Source organism: Eucalyptus grandis, chromosome 7, assembly GCF_016545825.1.
Source record: "Eucalyptus grandis isolate ANBG69807.140 chromosome 7, ASM1654582v1, whole genome shotgun sequence".
Classification (NCBI taxonomy): domain Eukaryota; kingdom Viridiplantae; phylum Streptophyta; class Magnoliopsida; order Myrtales; family Myrtaceae; genus Eucalyptus; species Eucalyptus grandis.
The window spans coordinates 25391766-25406202 of NC_052618.1; the positions used below are offsets into that span (position 1 = coordinate 25391766).

A 14437-nucleotide genomic window follows, 5' to 3' on the forward strand; every position below is an offset into this window, starting at 1 on the left:
AGGAACTGGAAGTGGAATGAAGGGGATAATCCATGAATATTGATATGTATATTCCATAAAAAAACCTTTTTATTTTTAATTAATTCTTTATAATTCACCGGCTCTTATATCTTTTTATAGGTTCAATAAAAAATCAAGATATGGAATACTTAAATAGAATTTTCTATTCCTAATTATTATAAATCTTTCTTCTTTAACCAATATTTCAAATATTCAAATCAAGAAGTTAGATTATATATCGAAAGAGTAGTATGAAATTAGTATAAAATAAAGGGTATTCTCAATTTTACCTTATTTATCGGTGACCATTACCATTTCAGCATCACAAACTTTTTTGTTTTCACAACAGAAAACTTTTAACAATATTTATGTTATTGTTAGGAAAGAGTACGAAAAAAAAAAAAAACTTTGGGATTGTTGAATCAAAGACGAGATAAATATATAAAAAGCAACGGAGCCATCATAGTATTTTTTAACTGCTCTAAAAGGAAGGATGGTAATTGGATATACTGGGTATTCACCTTATCAATATCTCAAATCAAGGATAGGTTCTATTTAGTGCTTAACTGAAATGGGCACCCGAATCGAACCAAGAACCTTTTGTTAGGCTATTGTTCTCTTGTTTTGTTCTCTAAAACTTATGGAGTAAGACATGGGTTTCTCAATAAGATAAATTCTTTTGATTACATGATTATTATCAAAATGATTCGAACTGGTTCAAAGACCCAACATGCCTTCTTTTTTTTCTTTTTTTTTGCATTGGGCTCTTTCATTAATTGATCGAAATATCAGTTAGTCTGCCATCTTTTTTCTTGCCAATAAGGAGATGTCTCCATGTGCTCTGATTCATTATTTTGGTTTTGACTTAGGAGCACTACCAAAGTGTTTCAAAGAAGGGTTATTTTGATGTAGGTCTGCTTTTTGCCGAGATTAACCTAAGTTAAATGGAGTCTCTATCGGCCCTGCTTAAAGAACCAAATATGAAACTTCATACACCTTAAAGTTCATAAGGAGAAAAGAGAATTTTTGGACGTCCTTATACTCATTATAAGCCTAGCATTGAATATACTGGGTATTCACCTTATCAATATCTCAAATCAAGGATAGGTTCTATTTAGTGCTTAATTGAAATGGGCACCCGAATCGAATTGAGAACCTTTTGTCAGGCTATTGTTCTCTTGTTTTGTTCCCTAAAACTTATGGAGTAAGACATGGGTTTCTCAATAAGATAAATTCCTTTGATCTGGGGAGGGGGATCAAGATCAAGAAGTTATCGAAATTTTTTCTTTAAGAATTTATTTGATTCAGGGAACAAATTCAATTTCTTCATCATATGATTCGATAAAATATTTTGAATCTATGTCGAATTGGTAAATAATCTCAATCAAATGAATTTCGTTTTAATGGGAGTCAATTTATTAATTAATTAGGCAGGCCTTGAAACAATTCATTGCATTGCTATTTATCAAATCTAATTTTGACCTTATACTATACTATCTAGGTAGGTCAAATTTTTCGTTACTAAATGAATCACACTAGCCATTCAGAGTAAGACTATCCCTTTCTTTGTAGATGATGCAATATTTTTCTTAGATGGGACTATTCTAGAATGCCATAATCTATCCAATATCCTGAATCAATACTATCTTGCTACTGGTCAAGTCATTAATAGAAATAAATCCGGTCTTTTTCTTAGTAAAGACTGCCCAACTAGTCTCAAGGATACTCTGGCACAATGATCTAGGATACCAGTACTTCACAAGACTGGCAAATACCTTGGAATCCCGTTTGACTGGGGTGGTTTGAAGAGAGATATGTTTGCCTGGATCCTAGGGAGAGTGACTTCCAAGCTAGATGGGTGGAAGAACACCTCATGTCAAAAGGGGGAAAAGAGATTTTAATAAAAAGTGTTGTTCAAGTTATTCCTCAATATGCAATGTCTATATTTAAATTTCTTGTGTCTATATGCCGGGCAATTGAACAGAAGATTGCGAGATTTTGGTGGCAAAATGATAGTTAAAAGCGGGGTGTCCATTGGAAGGGTTGTGATTTACTAAAGGAAAGGAAGGATCAAGGGGGTCTAGGTTTTAGGGACCTTATTGCATCTAAAAGAGCATTGCTCGGCAAACAGACATGGAGACTACTTCAAAATCCTTTATCTTCATGCAATCGGCTATTCAAAGGCCTTTATTTCCATGCACAAGACTTTACAAGTGCTAAAAAAGACGCTCGCCCCTCATGGGGTTGGCAGAGCTTGCTTATAGGAAGGGATTCTATTCTGCCTAAACTGAAATGGTCAGTAGGGGACGGGTCTAGATCCGCATCAGAGAGGATTGTTGGCTGCCCCGAGGAATTTTAAGAGGCCCTGTCACTAGAGAAGAGCCATGAATGGTGGCTGACTTATTGCTACCTGATCAGAACAAATGGAATGAAGATTTGCTTCATCGGTTATTCGATGAAGACATTATCAGGGAAATTCTCAGCATCCCGGTGCGCCCAACTTATACAAAAGATAAGCTTATTTGGACAGAGACTACCATTGGTCAATTAACTGTGATGAGTGCCTATCAAATAATTCGACAAACCAACATCCACATTCAGGACAGCAGACCATCCTCTTCTTTCCAACTACCTTCAACCCTATGGAAGCAAATTTGGAAACTCCACATCCCACCTAAAATTAGGTTCTTCCTTTGGTCCATCACTCAAAATGCCCTCCCATCTAAGGTTAATCTCTTTCACCGACATATTAGTGTAGACCCTATCTATAGGGTGTGCGCAACTCAGACTCCGGAAACACTAACATCTTTTCCTTCTCTGTCCGTGGACTTCGACCGTATGGTCTCACCCTCGGGTTCGCATACGAATTCCACCTACTCAAATTAAGCATATTGAAGAGTGGCTAATTGACAGGTTCGTGGAAAATCAAAACTCACCAGGTATGGAGGTTATTGCTGTTCTCCTCTGGCATGTTTGGAAAGCACGCAACAGATGTCTATTTCATCACCAGGAGCCAGATCTCGTCTTCGTTGTGGAAGCGGCATGGGCTACCTCCAACTTGGGGAAGCATTTGCAGTCCACCATAACAAGATCCATCCCCCCTAGCTCGGCTCCAGGATCTCTGTGGAGGCCCCCTGATCCTGGTACATTAAAAATCAACATAGATGGAGCCTTCAGAAGTGGTAATATCTCAGGATCAACTGCATATATTTGTCGTGATCATACTGGTTCTATGCAAGAAGGTTTCACCTGTGCAGCCACAGCAAATTCTTCTTTGCAGATCGAAGTCCAAGCTTTGAATATAGCACTGCGCCATCTTCTGCGGATCGAGAAGTCTGATGAGCCCCTTATCATCGAAACGGACTGTCTCCAGGTGGTCGACGCCGTGCACGACCCTCAGAAGACGCCATGGGAGAGCCGCTCGCTGCTAGCGGAAACAGCTGCCTTACTCCCCTGTTTCTCTCATCTTCTCATTAGGTTTACCAAACGCAAGACAAACGCACTTGCGGACTGGGTTGCCAAGGCCCATTCTCGCGGGTCCCTGTCTTTCGCTGATGTTTTTCCCCCTCCCCCAGCTTTGTTTAATATACTGCTTTCGAACGCAGTACAAGCGGGTTGTTTTTTAGCATTACTTAAATGAAATGTCTAATTACGATAAAAAAAAAAAAAGGGATAAGTGTTCCAGAAGTCCTACAACTTGTCACGAAAATGCATTTCGGTCCAAAACTTGTAAAAGTGCATTTAAGTCTAAAATTTGTCAAATTGTTTCAAACGAGTCCTAAGATCAACGTCGTTAGCCTTTTCCGTTAAAAATGCTGGACGTGGCATTTTAAATAATTTTTATTTTCCACGTGAATTTTTTAATTATTATTTTTAATTATTTTAAAAAAATAGATTTAAAAACTAAAAAATCAAATTTATTCTTTTTATCTTATTTTCAGCAAAAACTTTAAAAAAAAAGTTAAAATATTTATTAAAAAAACATTTTAATTAAAAATAGTTTTTTAGTTAAAATATTTATTAAAAAAACATTTTAATTAAAAATAATTTTTTTAGTTAAAATATTAATTAAAAAAACATATTTAAAAAGTTAACATTATTTTTTAAATTTATTTTTAAAAATTTTAAAAATAAATATTTTAACTTTTCTTTTTAGTTTTTGTTGAAAATAAGATAAGAATAAATTTAATTTTTTAGTTTTTAAATCTATTTTTTTAAATGGATAAAAATTAATTTAAAAATAAATCTGAAAATAAAAATTATTTAAAATGCCATGTCAGCATTTTTAACGGAAAAGGCTAACGGCATCGATCTTATGACTCGTTTGAAACAATTTGACAAGTTTTAGGACTTAAATGCACTTTTTGTAAATTTTAGGACTGAAATGCATTTTCGTGACAAGTTGTAGGACTTCTGGAACACATATCCCAAAAAAAAAAAATATTCATCCTCTTCCATGAGGTAATAACTGAAATTAGGTCAGTGATCAGAACTAACCTTTGGTCATTCTTCAATCCGCATTCACTAGGAGTCATGGAGCTGGAGTCATGGAGCCCAAGTCGTGGCACGTCGGCCTTGGCAAGTTACATGATGAAGTCATGGAGCGCCGGCCGTTTCCGCTTCCCTCAAGTCATGGCATGTCGACCAAGCACAAGATCGATCGGCATTCACTAGGAGCAATACACACATACCCAGAGCTAGAGCATATTCACTTATGCCTTGTCACAACAAGACTTATATGCATTCACTCGGGTCATGGGTGCATACACAATACTTAGAGCGTTTCGATTTCCACTCATACCACTTATGCATCACTCAAGTCGTGGCATGTTGGCCGAACCAAGTCACGTGCACATACTTGGAGCAATACACACATACTCGGAGCATTTCCATTTCCGCTTGTGTATGCACTCTGTCGCGACCTAATTTCACCGCCCCTCGAAATGTCCAAGGTGGAAAAGGTCGGGTTTAGGGGTACTTGATCTCAAGATCGCAAGCTCTCCCAAGCTCGTACCCCGCGTGACAGTAGGTTTATTTTTGCGATCTAGTTGTTTATAACAACCTAAAAATATACAGGAGTTGCCACTAGCTTCATTTTTGGGGGTCGGCTTGAAACCCAATCGAGGGTCGGGAGTGTTCCCTCGATTCCTACGCAACCGGATATCTAAGTTTGGGGACTTGGGTTACGCTAATATTGCTATTAGCGCCCTTTCGGTACCTAAACAGTATGTTGTGTTTTTCCTAACATGTCCATGCGTTTCTTTTTACATTTTCGGGATCATCAATTCCTAGACTAAGTGATCATGCATGTTTATTATTTTCATGCTATTCTATTTCTAAAAAAATAGAAAGGAAAACAACCAATGAAATTGAAATTGCAAGACATTAAGTAAGCAATCAAGGAAAAACAATAAATCTATCAGGTAGTCCTAAAAAATATAAAAGAGAAAACAATTAAAAAGAAAAGAAAGAAAACCTGCAACTCGTCGGATTTTATACAACGAATGGAACCCGAGACATATGTCGGGAAAATGAGCATTACATGATAATGGTCGGAGTGGACATCGACCTCCACCATCTTCATGCCTTATGCCTTCTCCATCTTCGGAGTCCTAATCTAAACCTAATCTAAGAAACAAGGATCCCTTGCCTCATCTTATATGACTAAGACAACGCATATAAATCATTATGATAACGAATAGATAGAGGCATCAGATATGAACATGAATCCAGCAAATTCAAGTCACAAACAGGATAAAATACAAGGCATGTTTAAAAGTTCGTAAGATCACCAAGACAATATACAAAAATGTGAAACTTGCACATGACATAAGGTTGAATGCGAAAAAGGTTTGGGTAAACATTTAACCCTAAATCAGAATGCAAAGAAGTCACACAAGTCATTAACATTGCAAAATGACTTGGAACTAAGAATGTCATGCTTGACGAATTTCAATTGCAATTAGCCAAATGGGTGCATGATATTCACATCAAACGAGATCCAAATATGATATGCCATGCATTAATGCGAAACTTGTAACACGTGTTTCAAATGTCAAGAAGACAATGAGGCACAAGCTTCATGCAGACAACTTCATCAAAAAATCATCATAGAAATCATAGCACGAATGAAAATCAATCTAATATATCCTCTTAATTTCCAGAATCAAACATTGATATGGTAACATTCATTAGGCAGAGCAAACGATAGTCAAATCGCACATATAATATGTCTATGAAAAGCTTGAGAAGTCTATTACAAATCTCTAGAGACATTAAGTCCTAATAACATCATCTACCAGCTCGTTCCAGGGACCAAAACATATCAGTCAAAACAGGCATACGAATTTCCACATCAGAGCAGAACACAACAATTTTCCAGAATTACTTCCTAACTTTTAAAGAAAATTTCATGTGGCTAATGATATCGGATTAGGGTGTATTATAGCTCGTTGGAAAGCTAGTCGAACCATCTTCAGCTCTCATGAAGGCATCAAACACAGAAAACCACAGTAACCAGCTCGTATCAGGTCATTTGCACAAAAGGTCATTCGAAACAGAGAATCAATCAGAACAGAAAATTTTCAAATAAGGTCGAGGATATTCTAGACATACTCGACCTGAGTAAATTATCTTCGATTATCACGAAATATTTATTTGATATAGATTGGAATCTAATGAACAACTTTCATTTAGGCATCAACTTTAGAATCTAATCACAAAAAATCATGTGAAAATGTCAAACAACACAGGTCATTAAAGGCATGAAAACAGAACACTTAATCATTTACAAACTATAGCTCCGTGTTTAACAATTGTTGAATCTAGTAAATGCTGACCAAATCCAAGTGCTCTCGGCATCCATTATAAAATATCAAGAAAGAAGCAAAATCTATCCAGACATGCCTGCATGTTGACACAATTACAATGTCTACAGATTGAAATTAGCAGAACTTCATCAAAAGAACACATTACAAAGTGCACATTCTTGTACCACATGAGGAGGTAGACAAAAGGGCTCACAACAACCTAACCCATATAGAACAGAGCTACAAAACTGTATACATCAACATTGAAATACTCAATGAACCAAGCAAAGCAGAAGAGCATACAGAACAGTCTACTCCTTCTCCTCGGCAGACTCAACATCTCAAAGTAACATGCAGGAACACCATTTGATATATAAAATCACATATGAACATGATTCAATCCATGCAAACAATCATGAACAATATTCAACCTACATCACCTATACATCTAATTAGTTCACATTTCAATTAACTATGTGCAGGAAATCTAGCAAAGGCACAACCAACGCAATTTCAATTGAATATCAAGACGTTGGTAAACAGAATGCAATATGAACTATCGGCAATGGAGTCAGGCTTTCTGTCGAACATGTTGTAAGCATGTAGTGTGAAGTACTATTAACACCAGAATGGCATAGAGTAATACATAATAGAGACATCAGAGTAGAAAATCTATGTGTACAAGCAATTCTTACCACTTAACAGAAAAGAAACAACTTGGCGATGATGAGGTGATGACGATTGATAGATCAATCAACCAGGGGATCGAGGAGGATCGTGTAAAACTCCAAGATCATTCGGCCGTTTTGCAGAGAGAGCGAGAACTTCCAATCAAGCGCCTAAGAGCGATCGATCGAGAAAGAGTCAGTTTCCAAGAGAAAAACCGAGAGAAAAAAGAAAAAAAAAAACAGTTCTCCGTCTTTCTTGCGTAGGTGAACACTGGCGGTGGAATCCGGAACGAACTCCCACTCCACTCGGCCAGAGACGAGAATTTCAGCGAAGGAGGAGGTTGCTCGCTTCTCTCGGTTGCTGTGGGAGAATCGGCGAGGGAGAGAGATTTCCTCCTGCACAAGCTAAAGTTCACGAGCCTCACCGATGCCGCCACTGGCACCGAAGCTGTTCTTCTCGGGCGCCATGTCAGAGCGCGGGACTAGATCGGGGCGGCTACCGTGCGCGGCGGCTAAATCAAGGAGTGGCCGGCGCCATTGCGGAAGGGCCCTAACCACCGATTCAGAGGAAGAGATCGTCGGTTTTGGAGACGGCGAAAGGAGAGAGAATCTAGGGAGAGAGTATGTGAGTCCCGATGGAGGAAGAGCCGAGAGAGAGGAGGTAGTTACGACCGAGGAGAGGGAGAGAATCCCCAGAGAGAAAGAGCCCGAACGGTTTTTTTAGAGAGAGAGAGACCTCCAAGAGAGAGAAAAAAATCGTCAAATGGCCTCCTCCCGCCAAAAAAAGAGCGAGCCTTTATATATTTTTTTGAGTGTTTTTTTTCCCTTTTTTCTTTTTGTTTCCTTTTTGTTTTCTTTTTATTTTTTTTCTTGTTTTCATTCTTTTTCATTATTATTTTTTTGCTCTTTATTTTTTTATATTTTTCTTGCAAAATGAATGATTAAAATGTCGACAAAAAATTTCAGGTGTTAACACACTCAAGTCATGGAGCGTCAGCCATTTCCGCTTATGTGTGCACTCAAGTCATGGGGCATTGGCATGGGGAGCAAGTTACGACTTAGAGGCTTAAAGCATTAGAGCGTTCCCCTTCTGCCTAAGCCTTAGGAGATGACAAGGCTTCCAATGATGCATGCACTCCTCGCTCTCAAGCTGTGGGTGCGATCTCAAGTGCTTGGGACTTAAGAGAAATTAGCGGGGGCCTTATGAAGGATGGTGACCCTCGAGCTTTGTTTGAGGAAGAGGAATTTGTTGGTTGTGGAGTTAGAAGTTGGGAGGAGGCACAAATCGAAGCGACAATGGTTGAATTTTAGTGGATCATGACAACAAGGCCACCACTTACAATACCCCATCATGTATGTAAGTCGTCTGCAAAAGATTATACCCGTCGCTCAATAAGAATTGTGTTTCAAGGCGGCCCACGTGGTTCATCCATCGCGAGGGCTTCACCAACAACACGTGCCCATGGGGACAAGTCCCCTACTGCAGGTCGGCAATCCAGTGACGAGCGCATGCGTCACTTTTAGCCGGATTTTGACTTAGAGGCGTTCAATCATAATCCAGTGCACGGTAGTTTCACGCCATTGGCTTTTTAACCAAGCGTGATGACCAATTGTATGAATCAATGGTTTTTCTTGTATGAGGTTGAATTATTAGGGTAAAACTAACCAGTCTCTAACAGAGGACAATTGAAAGTGAGAATCAAGAGAGAGAATCAGAGCCATGACAACAAATGGGGGAAGAACAAAGAGAACCCACCTTGCCCATCAAGAATGTCGAAGATTTGGTGATGTTAGATGAACTTGGCACCGGTGGTGATGATGTAGACGATGGACGAGAGGACTTAAGTGAACACCATATTGATGAGGGAGTTTTTATGTTAGACAAAACTCCTACTCTAGTTTATGACAAACATAGGATGGATAAAACTCCAAATGGTAAGAGGAGAAGGAGGAGTCACTCATTTGGTGTTGCTAGCACTTGCAAAGCCATACAAGAGATGATCAAAACCAGGACTAGTCAATCTATGAGTGGTTCTATCAACTCACAAGTAACATTATCACATGTAGACCCATTCTCCCTATCTACCATGATTGATATCCTAGTCGCCATGCCTACATTAGAGCATAATCTTTACAACAAAGCAGTGAAACGAGCCTGCGTTAGTGCTACATGGAGTGAGGCTTTTGTCAAATCCCCTACTAAAAGGAGATATGGACTTCTCCAATGTCTTTAGTAGATCTTAGAAAATGTGTCGTGGATTACGTGGAGTTTTATTTGACTATGTGACTTATGTTGTTGGTTGTTATTTTGTTATTCAAGATATTGATGTTGAGACTTTTGCATTTGTGTGGTAATTTGGATATTATGAATTGTGTTGATTTTTTATATTTGGTTTGCTTTCACTCTATTATTTACGTTATTGGTTTCTATTGTTTTTTTTTTTTTTTACATATATCTATATTGATGTTCTTGTATTTGTGTGATGACATAGGTACTATGGAAGAGGGATCAATTGAACGGTATTTGGATGAGTTTGATATTAACATAATGATAGCACGGTTATGTCTTATTACTTTGAACATGTTTGTGCACATGAAAGAACTTATAAAGGACAGTAAATTATCATAATAAGGGAAATTGTTTACGGATATTCAGATAGGATATATGAAGTGTTTAGGTTAGAGAGACATGTTTTTCTTAACCTATGTGATCTAATGAGGGCAAGAGGCTGGTTGAAATATAGTCGATATGTAAGGGTAGATGAATAAGTTGAGATTTTCTTATCTATGGTTGGTCACAAAAACTCCAATAGAGATTTATGTGAGAGATTTCAACGTTCAAGAGAAACAATTAGTAAATATTTTACTGTAGTATTAAAAGCATTTCTCAAATTATTAAAAGAGATTATCAGGCCGCCTTCCTTTGATATTGTTCCAGAGGAGATTCTTATCGATCATACCATAGACATTACTCCAAGGTATGATTTTTATATCAATTTTACATTATTAAAATATATGTAGCTGATAATATTGTGTAATGCTATACTTTCATAAAATCACAGGGTATTGATGGCACCCACGTTAATGCATCTGTCCCTATATCGCAGCAAATCCCATTTAGAGGCAAAAAAGGGATTACCACTCAAAATGTGATGTGCTTATTCATTTGATATGAAATTTACTTTCGTATATACTAGGTAGGAAGAATTTGCCAACGATTGTCAGGTTTTCTTAGTAGCACTCGAGACTCCTTGACTACAATTTCCTCGACCACCAACATGTATTTGCTTTGTCACACACGCAGGACAATAGCAAGAATGCGAATGCCTTCTCTTCTCTATGCAACTCCGTCCCCTAATTGATTGAATTTTCGGTCATTCACTAATAGAATAATTGGAATTTAACTTGTAGTGCACGGTTAATAATCTGTTTTGTAATCTGTATATACTTAAACATTCACATTTTTTACGGATGCATTGAGGTCAGTAAGCATCTTAAAAATCTCTCCGATGGAAACAATAGAAGTGGGGACAGGCAAGTACTCTTGTACAATGTTATCGACAACCATTACTAACCAACAAATCTATATTTCTTTCAAACTTCTCTTGCAAACGTCATCCTACTTGTATAGTGTTATTGACAACCATCACTAAACAACAAACCTATACTTCTTTTGAACTTCTCCTGTAAACGTCATCCTACTTGTATGGTGTCACCGTAACGCCTTCCTTGGCCGAGGGCGTTGCAACCATCGCACTCGAACTCCCGATTGATGTAGATCTCAAGGAGAGGGTGGGGATGAAAGCAGTGGTTCATTCAAATCCCCACCTTCTCAGGGAGGGATGGGGTGATGACGTGTAAGTTTCAGGAGTGGGTTTCGACTCTCACGCTCTACAAGAAGTATGGCAAAAGTTTGAGAGTGAGAGTGAGTGTAGAGTAGGAATAGAGTATGATTGACAAAAAAAATAAAAAAGTCCTGGAAGCTTGCGGTGGAATCGCTTGAGCTTGAGGGGTCGTCGATGCCGCCATTCTCTCTCTCTCTCTCTCTCTCTCTTCCCACCGAGAAAATATGGCCTGCAGCCTCTGTCTCTTAAATAGATATTGTTTCGACATGTGCTCAAATTGATCTCATCTAATATGCTTTCACTACCAAAACACTTCTTATAATGAATTATGTTTGATATGCAATGCCCATTTCAGAGTATTCTTGAATGACATGTTTCCCCAATGAAAATAAAAAGCAATTTCAAAAGATTCATGGGTTAGCCTTAAACCCTATATTTTTTAAGAGGTTCTTGGTTATCCTTAAGCCACACAACTTCAAAGGGTTCATGGGTTAAGCTTAAACCATGCATTTTAAAGAGATTTTTAATCAATGCAATTTCAAAGAATTCATGAGCTAGCCTTAACCCATGTATTTTCAAGGGTTTCTTGGTTACCCTTAAACCCCACCATTTCAAAGGGTTCATGGGTTAGTATTAAACCATGCATTTTTAAGAATATTAAATTTTTTGAATCTAATTGACCTAAATTTTTTTATTTAATATTAAGAAATTTGACTAACAATTATTTTAATTACTAATAATTTTGACCAAGTATATATGTTACCTTTTTTCATGCTTTCTTTTTTTTGGCTTAAATTCAAAACATGGAGATACATGGGTCCAAAAGAAAAAGTAAGCATTGCCTTACAAATCTTAGTTTACCTCCTAAATGTGTAATTCATTTTAATAAATCATTTCATCATTGTTTGTATGGGAATACTTCGTGCGAATTAAGAGATGAAAAGGAAAGAGAGAGAGAGAGAGAGAGAGAGAGAGAGAGAGAGAGAGAGAGAAAGGAAACTTTGGCTGATGGTTCATTCATTTTATAATATATTTATGAGAATTACGTGCCTTTATCATAGTACGGCATGACACTTACTATGAAACTTTAAGTTCATCAAATCATGCTATGATTAGCATAAGCATTTAGGTGCAATCTCACCATCTCCAAGACGATGAACCCCGACCTGGAGAGCATTATATTAATGTCCTATCAAGGCTAGTCTCCTAGCTAACCTCTATATTGTTTCGTTTGATCGTGTGACCTATCTTTTCCCAAATATGTTCCTAACAAGATTGTTGAACTGGCTTAAGTTTGGAACACCCTAATGTCTGCAGCCACGTTTCTGTTGTAAACAATGGGATTTCCGTTACTTTTTGGGATTATGAACACCCTAATTACTTCGGATGATGTGCTTGGGCGATTTGATGGGGGCCTTTGTGGAGTCAATGGTATTGGGGAACAAAGGGTGTCAATTCGGACACTGATTGTCACACATCCATGCCTACTCCCTCCTCGTGTTCCTAACACTAGTTCTAGTCAATTTTCCAGTGGACAATCCTTTTGAGCTAAAAGAAACGAGGGTTGAACAAATGGTTGTAGGACGAAAAACCCTAAACTCGATTTCTAAATCCCATTACATGAGAATAATATTCACAGATTTCAAATCACTTAATTTTTTCATCGCATAGAATATAAATTACGATTGCTATACATAGACTTGATGGAACTTTTTAGATGAAGTTTGAGATTGCAATCCCTTATGGGGTTTGCTTTGTATGTTAACCACATTAGGACAATATATCACATCCACCTAGATCTGTTTAGGTACGAAAATTTCCTAATTAAACAAAATATTGCACTAGAAAAAGAATCCAAAAGAAGAAGGTAAAGGGGCTACCCCATAATTAATCAAATCGCGCCACCCAGCTTAAACCGACCCCACAAATTCTCCCTCCTTCTTTCCCTCTCTCCAAAGAGAGATGGGCCAGAGGACTTGTGAATGTCTTTAAAGTGATGAACAAATGATTGTTGTTTCGCATTTGGGAAAGCATGTATGTAAATTCGTGTGCAAAGTTTTAATTTGATGTCTTTGGAGCTTTTGTGTTATCCCATCGCTCGTGCACTCATCATCACTCTCCTCCCCTCTTTTGCAACTCAGGCTTGGCAAAACTGGCGACATGCGTGGAAGGCATTCATCATTTCACTAGATTTTGTGAAGATGGATGATGACATGTGAGAATCCCCCTTTTCTGGCATAGGTTTGTTGTTTAGTGATGGTTGTCAATGACGCCGTTACCGTTGCTCCGGCTGCAACTTCGACCTCCACGAACGCTGCGCCATGTGCCCACTCACTCTCTCCTCCCACCTCCACCCGAGCCACCCGCTCGACCTCGTCTACCTGTCCCTCGGTAGGGTCTGCGACCTCTGCCGCAAGGAGGTTTGCGGCCTGTACTACAGGTGCGAGCCATGCGGGTTCGACATCCACCCACTGAGCACGGACCTGCCGGTGACGGTGGAGTACGCCATGCACCCCCACCCACTCCTCACACTCAGGTGTGACGAGCCTCGTAAATGCGCAGTCTGTCAGCATGTGTGTGATTCCTGGCGGTACACCAGCCACTGCAAGGGGTGCCCCGTTGACGTCCATCTAAAGTGCGCGTTGCAAGAGCCAGCGCTGGATCGCCGGACCAGGACTGCTCCGGCGTTTTCGCATCATCACGGAAGCTGCCGGTAGAAGATTTACTTGATCCTGGCCAAGATCGTGGTGAAGGCTACCATCGGCTGCTTTACTGGGAATTTCTCCAGCTAAATGTTGGCTTTGATCGTATGTATTGCTGTCTCGAGTTATGTTAAGGTTTGACACTAAACTGAATTTCATCAGGTTGGTGATTTCGTAGTTCCAACCAAGGCACCTCTTTCGGGATCTCGTGAAGTCTTTTCCCACAATAATAATCCGATCAAGGTGCCACATACCTTATGTTCTACGAAAATCTCCCTCAGCGTCGTTCTTATCCTTCACATACTCCTTTTGTTCTACTTTTTTGCACATCGTCCAAATACTACGGTCACCTTGCGCATACGTTAAGATTTTTCCTGGCAGACCATGTGTGGAGTGTTTGAGTACAAAACATA

General features: G+C 38.7%; 2 protein-coding genes across 2 annotated transcripts; both read left to right on the forward strand.

The window, feature by feature from the left end:
* Positions 1–2941: 2941 nt before the first annotated feature.
* Positions 2942–3640, forward strand: LOC120296010. Its single transcript, XM_039317653.1, has one exon. It carries the CDS (start codon positions 2942–2944, stop codon positions 3638–3640), a length of 699 nt encoding a protein of 232 aa, XP_039173587.1.
* Positions 3641–13643: 10003 nt separating this feature from the next.
* On the forward strand, positions 13644–14039 carry LOC104453128. The gene has a single exon (XM_039317654.1). It carries the CDS (start codon positions 13644–13646, stop codon positions 14037–14039), a length of 396 nt encoding a protein of 131 aa, XP_039173588.1.
* Positions 14040–14437: the final 398 nt, after the last annotated feature.

Coding starts and splice junctions, on each gene's coding strand:
- LOC120296010 (XM_039317653.1), top strand. CDS start 2,942: ATGGAGGTTATTGCTGTTCTCCTCTGGCATGTTTGGAAAGCACGCAAC.
- LOC104453128 (XM_039317654.1), top strand. CDS start 13,644: ATGTGCCCACTCACTCTCTCCTCCCACCTCCACCCGAGCCACCCGCTC.